At 39.8% G+C, this 12,027-nt stretch overlaps 1 protein-coding gene across 2 annotated transcripts in view; it reads left to right on the top strand.

The window, feature by feature from the left end:
• Nucleotides 1–11,769, top strand: part of tmem168a (transmembrane protein 168a) — a 43,634-nt gene extending 31,865 nt beyond the window's left edge. For both annotated transcript variants that reach the window (XM_088072646.1, XM_042511516.2), the window contains exons 5-6: nucleotides 4,353–4,630; nucleotides 9,200–11,769. In XM_088072646.1, coding sequence (XP_087928772.1) covers nucleotides 4,353–4,630; nucleotides 9,200–9,750 — 829 coding nt within the window. In that variant the 3' untranslated portion in view covers nucleotides 9,751–11,769. The remainder of the gene's footprint in view (nucleotides 1–4,352; nucleotides 4,631–9,199) is intronic.
• The last annotated feature ends 258 nt before the right edge of the window (nucleotides 11,770–12,027 follow it).

The following is a 12,027-nucleotide window of genomic DNA, read 5'->3' as shown; positions in this document are numbered from 1 at the left end:
TCTCAATTTTTAAAAACGACCACTTTTTTTCTATGACAACGATATCTCTGCATTAGCATTAGCTAGTAAGCTAACAAGACGCTACATTAGCAAAAGTTTAACTACACAGGTAACAACAAGCTTACAACACACCAGCAACATCCAGTGTCTGCTGGCCTATCTGCTCCCACAGACAGGCTTATCTGTCTATGTTGTGACTGTAGCTTAGCTAAAAAAACAGCGTTTTCAACTCGAAGAAAAAAGCAAAAAAGCAGAACATTCTCAAAAAAGATGCAAGGTGCGGCGCTTTTTCTCCAGGTGGTGACACTGGCTCCTTGTAGGAAACAAGGCGTGGAGAAAAACACATTAGGTAGAGTTCCCTTGTCATCTTGTTAGTGCCTGCAGTTTTCGGAACCTTCTCTTCGATACTTACTGCTTCAACTTGATCTGTATTTTTCATAAATTCCTGAACATACCCGCGAGCTGTGCAGAGCCAAGGAACGTCCAGACCACAGCAAAATGAGACGAAAATAAGCAAATACAGGCAGAGGACAGGGTTTGTGCAGATAAATACAACACCAGACACATTGCGTCACAAGGTATGATTGAGAGGGATTACTTTCACGAGTCTTTTCTTTGTTTTATTAGGTAAATCCTGCATAGTATAGTTTCAAACAATGAATTTAAAAACTATTGCAATTTAGTTTTCTCTCAATTGGGGGCTGGTTTTTCAAAAAAATCTGCTGATATTTTTGCAATTTATTTTTTGTCACTTGCCCATGTTTATTTCATCAAGCAGAAGGTGCTGTCCTCGAGACTGTCTGAACAACAGTCCAAACTGAACCAGAGAAAATTTGGTGTTTTTGCTGCAAAAATTTACTGCAGCGTTTGATCCATGATCAAAGTAATTTTCTAACAGTCGACCAAACAATCTATTCATTTTTTCATCACTTTCATTGTCAATTAACTAATGACTAATCCTTTCAGATGTACTTCAGTATTTGTTTTAGGTCTCCATTACTCCTGTAATTGCAGCTCAATTAATTGCAGCACACACAGATTATGCAGCAGCAAAACACATCCTGTTTGCACATATAAACACACTGGACCGCCTTTGCCCCATGTCGGAGCCTTTCTTGGCATCACAGGCGCTGGTAAATATGATCATTCAGTCCAACTCCCTCCTCGGTTAACACAAAACCAACTGGATAAATAGGCCAATAACTATGCATAAACATGGCGCTAATGTTTGGGCCCTTAAGGGATCATTCCAGTGCTTCCTCCACAGCATACTAAGTTGTTCAGCTGGAGCAGCTAGCCATTAGTTGCTGCTGCTTCTCCTTGTGCCCTCTCAGTTGGACAGGCGGTTTTTGAAATAGCCTACTTAGTTTTGATGATGCCGACTCGTTTCCTTCTCCTGAACAGCGAGAGCTAGCCATCAGTTATACATTAGTGTTTCCATCATCGAAATCTGGCCTTTGGAGATTTTCGTCTTGTATATATGTTGATGACCACTCTCTGTATATTAAACCTTGAAGCCGATAGCTTCAGCATTCAGGGGATGCCAGGCTTAGTGTCAAACTCTCCAGGTGATTTTGGATGCAGGCCCATGTCCTATTGGAGCTGTAGACGCTCTGTATGCGAGGCTGTATGTGCAGGGTCCATAGGGAGGACTGAGAGCATGATGAGAATGCAGCAGTGTATAATAGGCTGTTTGATGGCTGCAGATCATGTTTTCACAATGACAAGAGCCCCACGGGGAGATTAGAGAGATAGGGGTGAGAAGGGGAAGCACGCAGAGTAAAAAAGGGAGGGTGAGACGACGGGGAGAAAACACAAGGAGAGGGCTAAGGTTGTAAACAGTGAGGGAGGGGTAGCGGTAAAAACGGGACAGACGGCGCATAGGAAGGAGAGGAATTGTGAGAGAGGTTGAAGGAGGGGTGGAGTGCTGAGAGAGCTGCGGAGAAAAGGACAGGATTTTTTTTTAGGGATGAAAGAGAGAGTGTAACAGGGAAAGATGTGGTCTGAATTCTGAAACTGCAAGCCTTCACTCCCCTGGGCGCCTTGAGATCTGAAAAGATTAGATGGGTTTAGGTGAACGGTGAGCTTGGCAAGCCATGCAAAGGTTGCAGCATGTCATATTCTCACCAAGTTTAGTGCATCTTTATAACATTATACCAAAAATGTTGTCATTTTTTTCTTTTTTTTTCCAACCTTTATTTTACCAGGAATATTCCTATTGAGATTCAAAAATGGCCATAACAGCAGCATTTAGATTTTCACGTAAAGGATCAAACATAGTAAAAATAAAACGGGAGCAGCTTTAAACAGAAAGTATAAAAAATGTAACATACAAGAAACAAGCAACAAACTTAAAACTAATCTACAGCAAACAATTCAATTCAGTCACCAAATGTGTATGTGACAAGGTACAAGGTAAATTTATTAGTCATTTTGTAAAGGTAGTTTGGAAAATTAAATTAAAAGTTGTGATCAAATGTCTCAATGTGGTCAAATAGTCCTTAATCCTGTTTTTAAAATCTCCTATCATTACAATATATCTAGTTTTAGGTGACTCTGTACCTGACACCAAAGCACTAATTACTAACAAAAATGCTGGTTCGTGGAATCAAATACGTCAGTTGCCTGTGTAAAGAAGGTTGCAGCTACTTATAGTTTTAGGAGCCAGTGGGAAACATAATTTAGGACACAGATCATGTAATATGGTGTTATAAAGAAATATGTACCAGTATTCCATTCTGTGTTTGTATTAAGAGGACAGCCAACTTTATCATACAAACTGCAGTGATGTGAGCGGAAGCCATTATCAGACATAAATCACAGCGCAATACTACACAGAAGCGAATATTTTCAAGGATGAAGAATTTGCATGCGTGTGTAAAATATCAGCCTTAATCAGTTGCTGATGAAAGCACATGAAAGAGAAACAGCATTCAATTCTATATTGGAAACCTGATTTCACCTGATGGTAAGTTGTTTTTTTTTTAATAACATTCGAAATGGTGTTTAAAAGACAGATTGTCCTCTAGAAAAAAACAGGTTGAGAACAGTAGGTTAAGACTCCTTCAATCACCTTATTATTATAAGTAACAATCCGATAAACACCATCAGCTGTCCTCTTTGACCTTGATAAGCATATCATTTTAGTTTTGTCAGGATTTGGTATAAGTCTCAATTCATAGAGATTCCTCTGAACAACATCAAAAGTAGATTGCAGTTCTTTGATCGCACTTGTCAAAGATGAGGCTGAACTATACAAAATGGTTTCATCAAAGTGACATTTTGTAATAAGAACATAACAGCACAAATTATTGATATAGATTAAACACAAAATAGGACCCAGTATGGAACCTTGTGGGATTTTGTATATCACAAAAGCTAGAAAGTAAACCATCAAGGATAGTCTGTGTTCTGACACTGAATTAGTATTCAAACCATTGAATGGTTTTCGAGGACAGCCCTATGTTAAACAGCATCTGTAACAAAACAGAGTGGTCAGCTGTGAGTCTAAAAATAGTGCAGCACAGTATTCTTTTGAGATTTTTTGCAGTAATTATGTCTTTTACTTAAAAAAATCTGAAGAAAATTGTTCATCCAGGTCTCCAAAAGTACACAAAATAATATAAAATGGAAAGCTAGATTGACACAAGGAGTGTCCACATTTAGATAAAGACAAACCTTCACCTTTGCTCCTCAATGGGGGCACAGAGCATAATGTGATGGCACAGTTATACAGATGTCTAGAAGAGTGAAGTATGACTTAGCCATGCTCTTGGCCATGAATAACATCAAGTCCAGTGATAGGTAGGAAATGTATGGCAGCAGCCTTGACTTTGTATGTGTGCCCCCTCTGTGTTATCATGTGCTTGTTATTACCAGTCGCACACATTTTTATAAAATCACTTTACCCTCAACTACCTTTAACCTCAGTTTTCATTCTCATTTGTCACCCTGCTCAATTCTCTCTTTATATCCCCTCCCTTTTCCCCCATTTTCTAACTTTCCTTTTATTCTTGACTTCCCTTACATCCCCGAGGCTAATGTCATTTCCTTCAGCAGTGATCTACCACTCCTACTCCTTCCATCTCCTTTTCCCCATCTCCTCTCATCCTCTGTGCTTGTCTTCTCTCTCCCCGGTGATGCAGACTGCTAACTCCTCCTCTCATCCTCTGCTCTCTGTCTCCTCTCCCCAGTGTGTCAAACTATCATCTTCTCATTCATTCATCTCTCATTTGCTTGCGCCCCATCTCTCTGCTTCTGACAAACCACCGAACTTGAGTCTCCCTCAGAGACAATTACAAAAAAAAAGATTAAAATCCAAGTTTTTCCTCTCATCTCTCTCCTCAATCCAGCTCTGATGGCCAGCCCACTCTCCTGCCACCTGAGCAGGTACAGCAGCTGAACATGAGATCAACAGGTATGCTGAACAACGTGCAGCGCCTCTTCTCCCACCACATGATCCAGACGTTTGGTTGCGACTACTCCACCAGCGGCGTTACCCTGGATGTCGTGCAGACGAAGCTGCGCAGCTTTCTGGAGCTTCGGACAGAGGATGGACCCCGTCATGACACATATCTGATTTTCTACAGTGGGCACACACACAAAGGCACCGGGGCTTGGGCCCTTGCTGGTAAGCCCTCTATATTTTGCCTTTTCTTTACCTTCTTGGAAAATGATCAATCTTTACAGTAAAATTTGTTAAATTTCAGCCCACATAGATATTTTGATGGTAGTGCCACCACATGTATACTATTCAAGGTGAAGCAAGGCAATGCTATTTATTTAGCATTTTTTGTTAAAGGTAAATTTAATGTGCCTGACGTTAAAATGCATGAAAGCAATGATTAACATGAGATTATAATAAATAAAATACAAGTACAGACCAACATGACAAGCACCTGCCTTCCAAAAAAACCTGACAAATCACTTATCCAAACTACATTTCCACCATCAGTGGAGTTGACCTATAATTACAGAAGATTTCCAACCAGGAGTACTTCTGTAGTTGCCAGGGAGTATTTTGATAAAAACTATATATTCACATAGTTGAGAAAGGTGCAGAATCTGAACATTAAGGTTTACATTTTGTACCTAACTGACATCAGAGGAAACAAAGACCAACTGTTGCATTGCCTCACTGTGTCTTGGCCAAAAAGTTGCATTGAACACACCGCAAAGACCATAGTAAATAGCCAACTAGCACATATGTTCTGCACCTGCATGAGAGGAAATAACTCTCCATATCAGCAGGTGGCAGTAGTATGTATTCATCATACAAACAGGAAAAACGGAATACTGTTTGCCCAGATTCAAGACACTATTTAGCCATTTAGCATGTCAACAACACAATTTGATGTTTAAAGAACAAAATATATTAACCTTGCGCTAGCGAACGTTTACCTGATTTAGCCATTTTGTGCTTTCCTCACTTCCATTTCTCTTCTCGTGCACTGAGTTAAACTGCCAATCGAAGTGATTTCATTCACCAAAGGATTCCAGGATACCATGGTGACAGAAGCTCACCAACAGCCTGACACTGACCAACAGCAGACCGATGGCTGGTTGTGTTAGTCAGAGTTCTTGCATGCAGAGTTGATAGTGTTTACAGAGTAGTTGGTAAGTGAGCAGAGAAGCCTAAAGTAAGTTTTAAGTACCAAATAAACAGGATCAATTTTAAACTGTTAGCTTAAAACAATGAACAAACTGACAGTTCATTTGCATGAAAACAATACTATAACATTCCTACTTCTGCATAATGACCAGTGTTTAAAACCATCCAGGTCAAAATCAATTCAAATAAACATTTGTAACATGCCAGGCGGTGTCCATGAAGGGGTATTTAGGGATATTTAACAGAACTGTGAAAGTACATCTCAAAAAAAGGTTGGGAGCCACTGTATTATTAAACAATAACAGCTGCCTGAAAAAACACTGCTTCATTAAAAGGCATCAGGATTTATTTATTAAACACTACATGTTCCCAGTATCTTACGTCAATTAAAAGATGAGCACGGTAACTTTAACTTTCATGTGGAACGGGAATAATTTATTTTGGCATTTGCGGTTGCATTTTTTTCACTGCAGGTTTGTCTATGAAAGCTTCCCTGTAGGATGCCGAGAGCCACGCAGTTGCCTTGGGTGAAAACTGTGTGTTCTGGTGCACATCAGAAAAGATTAAATTTGCCTCTGTCAGTCATCACAATGAACAGTGAGATAGATATCAGTTTACCCCTTCAGAGCTGGCTAATAGTTGTCGAAGATTGACAGACAATTGCTAAAATGTGCATTTTCTGAAAAATGACCAAAAAAAAAAGCATTTAAAGCTATAAGCTGTTAGCTTCTGCTGCCCTCAGCTGTGGATGCTGCTACAACAGCAATTTTTCAAATCTTTTAGCACCACCATAAAACTGAATCAAAAGCTTCAGACATGTTCAGCATCCTCATCTCTACAACTTTGCTGAATTTGGTTACAAATGACAGTAATGACATATGGCAGTTAAAAAGTAGTATGTTGGTGTTTCCTGAATAGCTGCAGTGTGGGGCTTTTCATGCTATGTGTAAATATATCATGCACATGCTCATGGAGAGCTTGTTTACTAAGTTTAATTTTGTGAATTGTAAAAATATTACATTTTCATGTTACTTTAGCGCCCCCTGTGAGTATAATTGTATGAGATTTTTTACACAATACAGTGTGGTTATGTATACAACATTCCCAGATTTGGTGGCAATCCAATTTAGCATTGAAGAGTTAGGGCCCATTAAGTACATCAGCCAAGGCTTGGTGACAGATTACAGAGTAGTGGTAAGTGATACCCAATAATTTGTCTAGATCATTTAATTATCATATGAACCAAGTTTTTTGAAGATTAAATTAAATATGTGCCATCATCCAAAAAACATGCAAACACACAACGCAAATGTTGTTTTGCTCATGTTTCATGAGTTATTAGCCAACATGTAAAACACGTAATACTGGCTACATGGTATCATGTTTTAATATATTGAGCATTTCCAGGTGGTGCTCCTGTACAAAAAGTATGAAAACTTTAGCACTTGTCGTTGAAAACATTTCTATCCTAAACTGCCATTATAAATTGTAATACTTTAAAAATATATTTTAAAAAATCACTGAAACCTGTTTGAATATAGAAAAATAATAGCATACATAATCTGAAAATGATGTAAGTTTTGATGTTGGAACAAAGTTTCTACAAACAATGCAGAAGTAGAAACCCACAAATGGAGAAATAAAAATAAAAAATGGCTCTGTGGCTCTCACACTAATTAGTGAAGACTTGTCTTAGAGTTGAATAAAACAAAAGCAGTATTTACTGCAGAGCTGCCATCGGATGGCATAAGGTAGATATTGTGTTCTCCCTGCAAACTGAATTTGCATTACAGTCTGATTTCATTTCTTTTCATTTCCCCTGCTCTCTGTCAGACAGAGTCAGATTTACACAGATCAGACAAGTAGCCAAAAGAAGTTAAAATTGCTGTGAAGGACTTGACAACAGAAGTTTGGTTCCATTAAGGAGATTCTGTGAAAGTTTCAGACGGTCTGCTATGACACGAGTGCTCCCTCAACAGAAATGAGAATCACAGCAGGTTAACACCGTGTCGGCTCCGGCTCCGGCGCCTCCGTACAAAGATTACTTGACACATTATCTCTGTGTACTGCAGCAAACAAGGGGGAAAAAATCCCTCATTGAAAAGATAATCACATCCCTTTGTCACCATCCTAAAGGAACATTTTTCAGTCAGTGTTTGGCGGATACTTGTACACATTTTGAAAAAGTGGTCTTGTTTTGGCAGAAACCCAAATTAGGGACAGTCACAGATTTCAAATGCTGTTTTCACTACATTTATAAAGACTTAGTGAGGCAGTGCTGTCCACTCCTAAATAATACAAGGATCCATTAAAGGCGTAGTTTGTCTTTCCTCTGTTTATCACAGTGGATACATGTCTGCAAATTGCTTTAGTGATGCAACAGCAGTGTCTCTAAATAGGCTTGTTGTAGATTTTTAGCCATGTGGAAAGAACCCAATTTCATATCCAAATATACATCATACCTTGGTGGAGTTGCTCTGTGGCCAACAGTAGAAGTCATTTTTCTCCCCGGCTCTTTATTTACTTACCTTGCACTTTCCTATAGCATATGATAATTTTGAGGAAGTAATTCAGTGCATCTGTTGGCTTGGCACCACAGCTCTGATCTTTGTACTTTGGAGGTGCCATCTGGAAAACAGCATCTTTGTGCAATTTGTGTGGTTGTCATGACAGCAGCTAGACAGACAGACTGTCTCGCAAGTGAGAGTTGACAGGATTGATCCCTGTAAAGCCACTGTGTCCATCAACAGCTATGCGTCCTGTTGAAATGTCCTTGAATGCAACACTGAACCAATAGTGGCTTTGTAACCACTACTTTATATCTTTTATAAGTGGGTTTGGTGAAGATTTACAGCTATGTGAAATTATAAAAATGAACGTGACGCATGCTACAGAGATTCTATGTAGTTTGAAAAGACCTTTAATATACAAAACATAGGGATTTACCATTCCCTCCCTTCCTGGACCCATCTCTTTGCATCATAAGCCCTTTTAAGCACTATAGAGGTGCTACAAAGTCTTCCCCTCTTTATGCCTCCTTTGCACTTTTATTTTTTAGATAGCATACCAGAATTGTGGAGTCAAAAGAGGCACGATGGGCATGACATGTAAGATAACACCATCAGCCTCTCCTTTACCGTCCCTTGCCACCTACCGATCTTATCCTCTGCTTTGAGGTTAAGGAGCTCCTGGACCTCATAGTTTTCTCAAGTTGCGGACATTTATGGCCGCTGTTACTCTTCTTTGAGTTAGCCACTAACTGCTGGTACCTTCTTTTTAAATCTCCCACTGTGGGTTGCAAGCATAACACGTCGTCAAAACATCACACCTCTGTCGCCCATGATCCCGTCCTGCCGAATGTCCCATTTATACAGACGTTGTTTTGGCTGTTACTACCTCTCATGGTGGCTCAAAGGCAAGAGAATATGTTCCATCAATTCTCGATGGTACCTTTTGTACAGAGCAGTGAGGCAGCGTAAGGGCATGAAATTCCCACCTTGAAGAGGCAGTGTAAAAGGGGTTATACACAATCTCAACAGTTCCGCTGTCTGTCACTTCCTTCCCCATCCCAACCCCCCTCTCCTTCAGGAGGTGAGAATCTCCACCTAGCCCAGTTGCTGGAGTTGTGGAAAGAGAAGAACGCTGGCCACTGCTCCCGTCTCATCCTTGTCTTGGATACCGAAAACTCCCTCCCCTGGGTGAAGGAGATACGTCGAGTGGACGGCATCTATGTCGCCGTGCAGGGGGCTGAGCTGTCCGTCACCATGGTGGACACAGAGGTCGGTGGCACCCCCCTTCTCGGGGACTTCACCTCCGAATGGGTGGAGTTCAACTGCAATCCAGACATCGACACCCGGTGGTCAGAAAAGGGAAGGACTGTGATGGCTGCCTACGGGGTGTCGAAACGCTGGAGCGACTACGAGCTTCACCTGCCCACTGGAAGTGACGTGGCGAAGCACTGGAAGACCCACTTTCCCAAGGTGACATATCCCATGGTGCACCTCTCCAACTGGTGCTGTGGCCTCAACATGTTCTGGATATGTACCATGTGCCTGCGCTGCTTCAGGAGGTGTAAACTAGCTTGGTTCCCCCCAGCCATACTGGACACTGGGCAGGGCATTAAACTGGTGCACTCTTAGATAATGAGGGTAGTTGACATGCACATTTTTGCTGTTTGTGTTTTACCAGCTGGGCACAAGGTGTTTATAAAAATAAAAAAATGATACCACTGTATCTATAATACTATATATACAAACATACACACAGGTTTTACCCCATGATTAAAATATGACCCCCTGTCGAAGGAGTTGTTCAGCTCCTCCCAAATTAATTTTTGCATCAGGTTTAATTGCAATGATGCAGAAATGTGCTTGCAGTTTCATCGCTCAACTTTGTATTGTGTAACCCAAAGTGAAAGAGCAAAAAAAAAAAAAACAAAAAAAACAGAACATATAAATTAACCTCTTGCATGCTTATTATGGTAAGAGACATGACAGTTACAGTGGATAAAACCATCTTCAGTACATATCAGTGGTTTCTAAAAGGAAAACTTCAACCACAAAATGACCATTTGTAAATAATTCATGTCTTGTTGCCTTGAATTTATGAAGAAAACGTTTTTTCTTGTTCAATTACAAAAATATAAGTTTTACTTGAGGTTTAATTCAGTTTTAATAGTAAGGTTCTGGCCCAAATGCATGCTTTAAGTATTGAGCACATTTCTGGATATATAAGATTTATATCATACTCATATAAAATAATTGTATAAATAGTAGATGAAGCTAGCACAAAATTACCCATTGGTTTGTGGTTCATTTTTGAGCACCAGAGGTTGCCAATTGTCATTAATTCCCTGTGAATCCCTCGTGCTTAAGTAGGCAACTTGAATCCAATGCAAGAATGGCGGACTTCGCCATTATTTATTCCATTTACTATACCGAGACATCATTACTCAATAGAAGTACATTATATGGTTCTAACGCTCGATGAACTGCAGTATTTGGCACTTTTGGTTTGCTTCATTTTTCAGCTCGAGGCTTCCACTTGATTATACTTCACAAATTTAGGGAGTTTTTAAATGACTGTTTTGGCAGTTTGCTGTTTGTTAAAGGTGGTCCCCAATCAATCAGTAAATCAATATGTTGTCTGTAGAGGCATTCAAGAAAAACAGTTTTCTTTAGGGATTCAAATAGCATGGCATTACTAGTTGATTTACAAATGGTCATTTTGTTGGTCAAGTATTATTTAGTGTATAATGAGGCTAAAGACAAAATTTAGGGGTTTTGCACAAACTTATTGTATTTTGGGAGAGTATGATATGTTTTTGAGTACAATTTTGCCATTATTGCATACTTAATTCTTTGGAAAGGTTTACTGGTTATCTTTTTTGTTACAACATGGATTTTTTTTTCAACATCATAGTGCCTTAAAGTGCGTCTAAGATGGATCATCTTTAATGGGATGCCTACTTTTTTTAAATGTATATAATATATATAGCCTTTCTTTGCCTCTTATTTATGTCAGAGGATTTAGCTGTGTGAGCAGGGAGGGGCTCAGTGTCTTCCAAAAGCCTTTGAACAGGATAGACAAAAAAAAATTACTGTTGTTGGCTGAACTCAGTGTCCCCCTGGTTACGAGATTGTCTACCCGTGAGGCCAACCTGCCACTCTGGATATGCTTTTTTTCCCTGAACTGAACCAAGACGGATGTGTCAGCTGTGAGACAGCATATAATCACCAGACGCTGGCCTGTATTGTGACTCGTCTTGTTTATTTACATAAATTAATTCAAGTTGAAGAAGTCATTTGTTCTGTACAAACAGCGCATTCAGGTTTTGTAGCTGTTGTCCTTGCTACGCTGTGAAAAAGGGACTTGCCATGCACAACGACACGTCAAGAAGCTCACAATGCTTTTTATTGCTGCACTGACCTTAAGAACTTGTATTGACCATCTTTTATTTCCTACTTTATTTGCTGTGTCGGATCTCTCTCTCCCACCCAACCCTAAATGCTGGATTGGATTGCTGCCTTAAAGTTTGTGTTTCACTGTGACGTTTCCAAGAGGTCAAGTGGCTTTTTTCAGATGTTAATCCCCCCTGTGCCTCACTTTAGTTATGCCTGACAAAGTCAACATTAAACTTGGATAATGAACTGATTAAACATTGCTGTGTGATGTATGAGAAATTTAGCAAAGGAATAAAATGTATACCGATTTGAATATGTGGAAATAACAGAAGAATAAAATGGGAATAGAAATGAAAAAGCAAGGCAGGGTGGTTGACAATCGGCCTGGCTTATTTAACGTGGCTGGCTTTACAGACGCTGAACAAATACAGACTCTGCTCTGTGAAAACGCTAGTATCGCCGGGCAAATATTAGGACTGTGAGCTGAAGAAAAATGAGAGCGTAAAGGGAAAG

This window comes from Plectropomus leopardus, chromosome 22 (assembly GCF_026936395.1).
Source record: "Plectropomus leopardus strain MGB_pleo_1.0 chromosome 22, ASM2693639v1, whole genome shotgun sequence".
Lineage (NCBI taxonomy): Eukaryota > Metazoa > Chordata > Actinopteri > Perciformes > Serranidae > Plectropomus > Plectropomus leopardus.
Note: the sequence above shows the minus strand (reverse complement) of the source record. Positions and strands in the feature narration are given on the sequence as shown.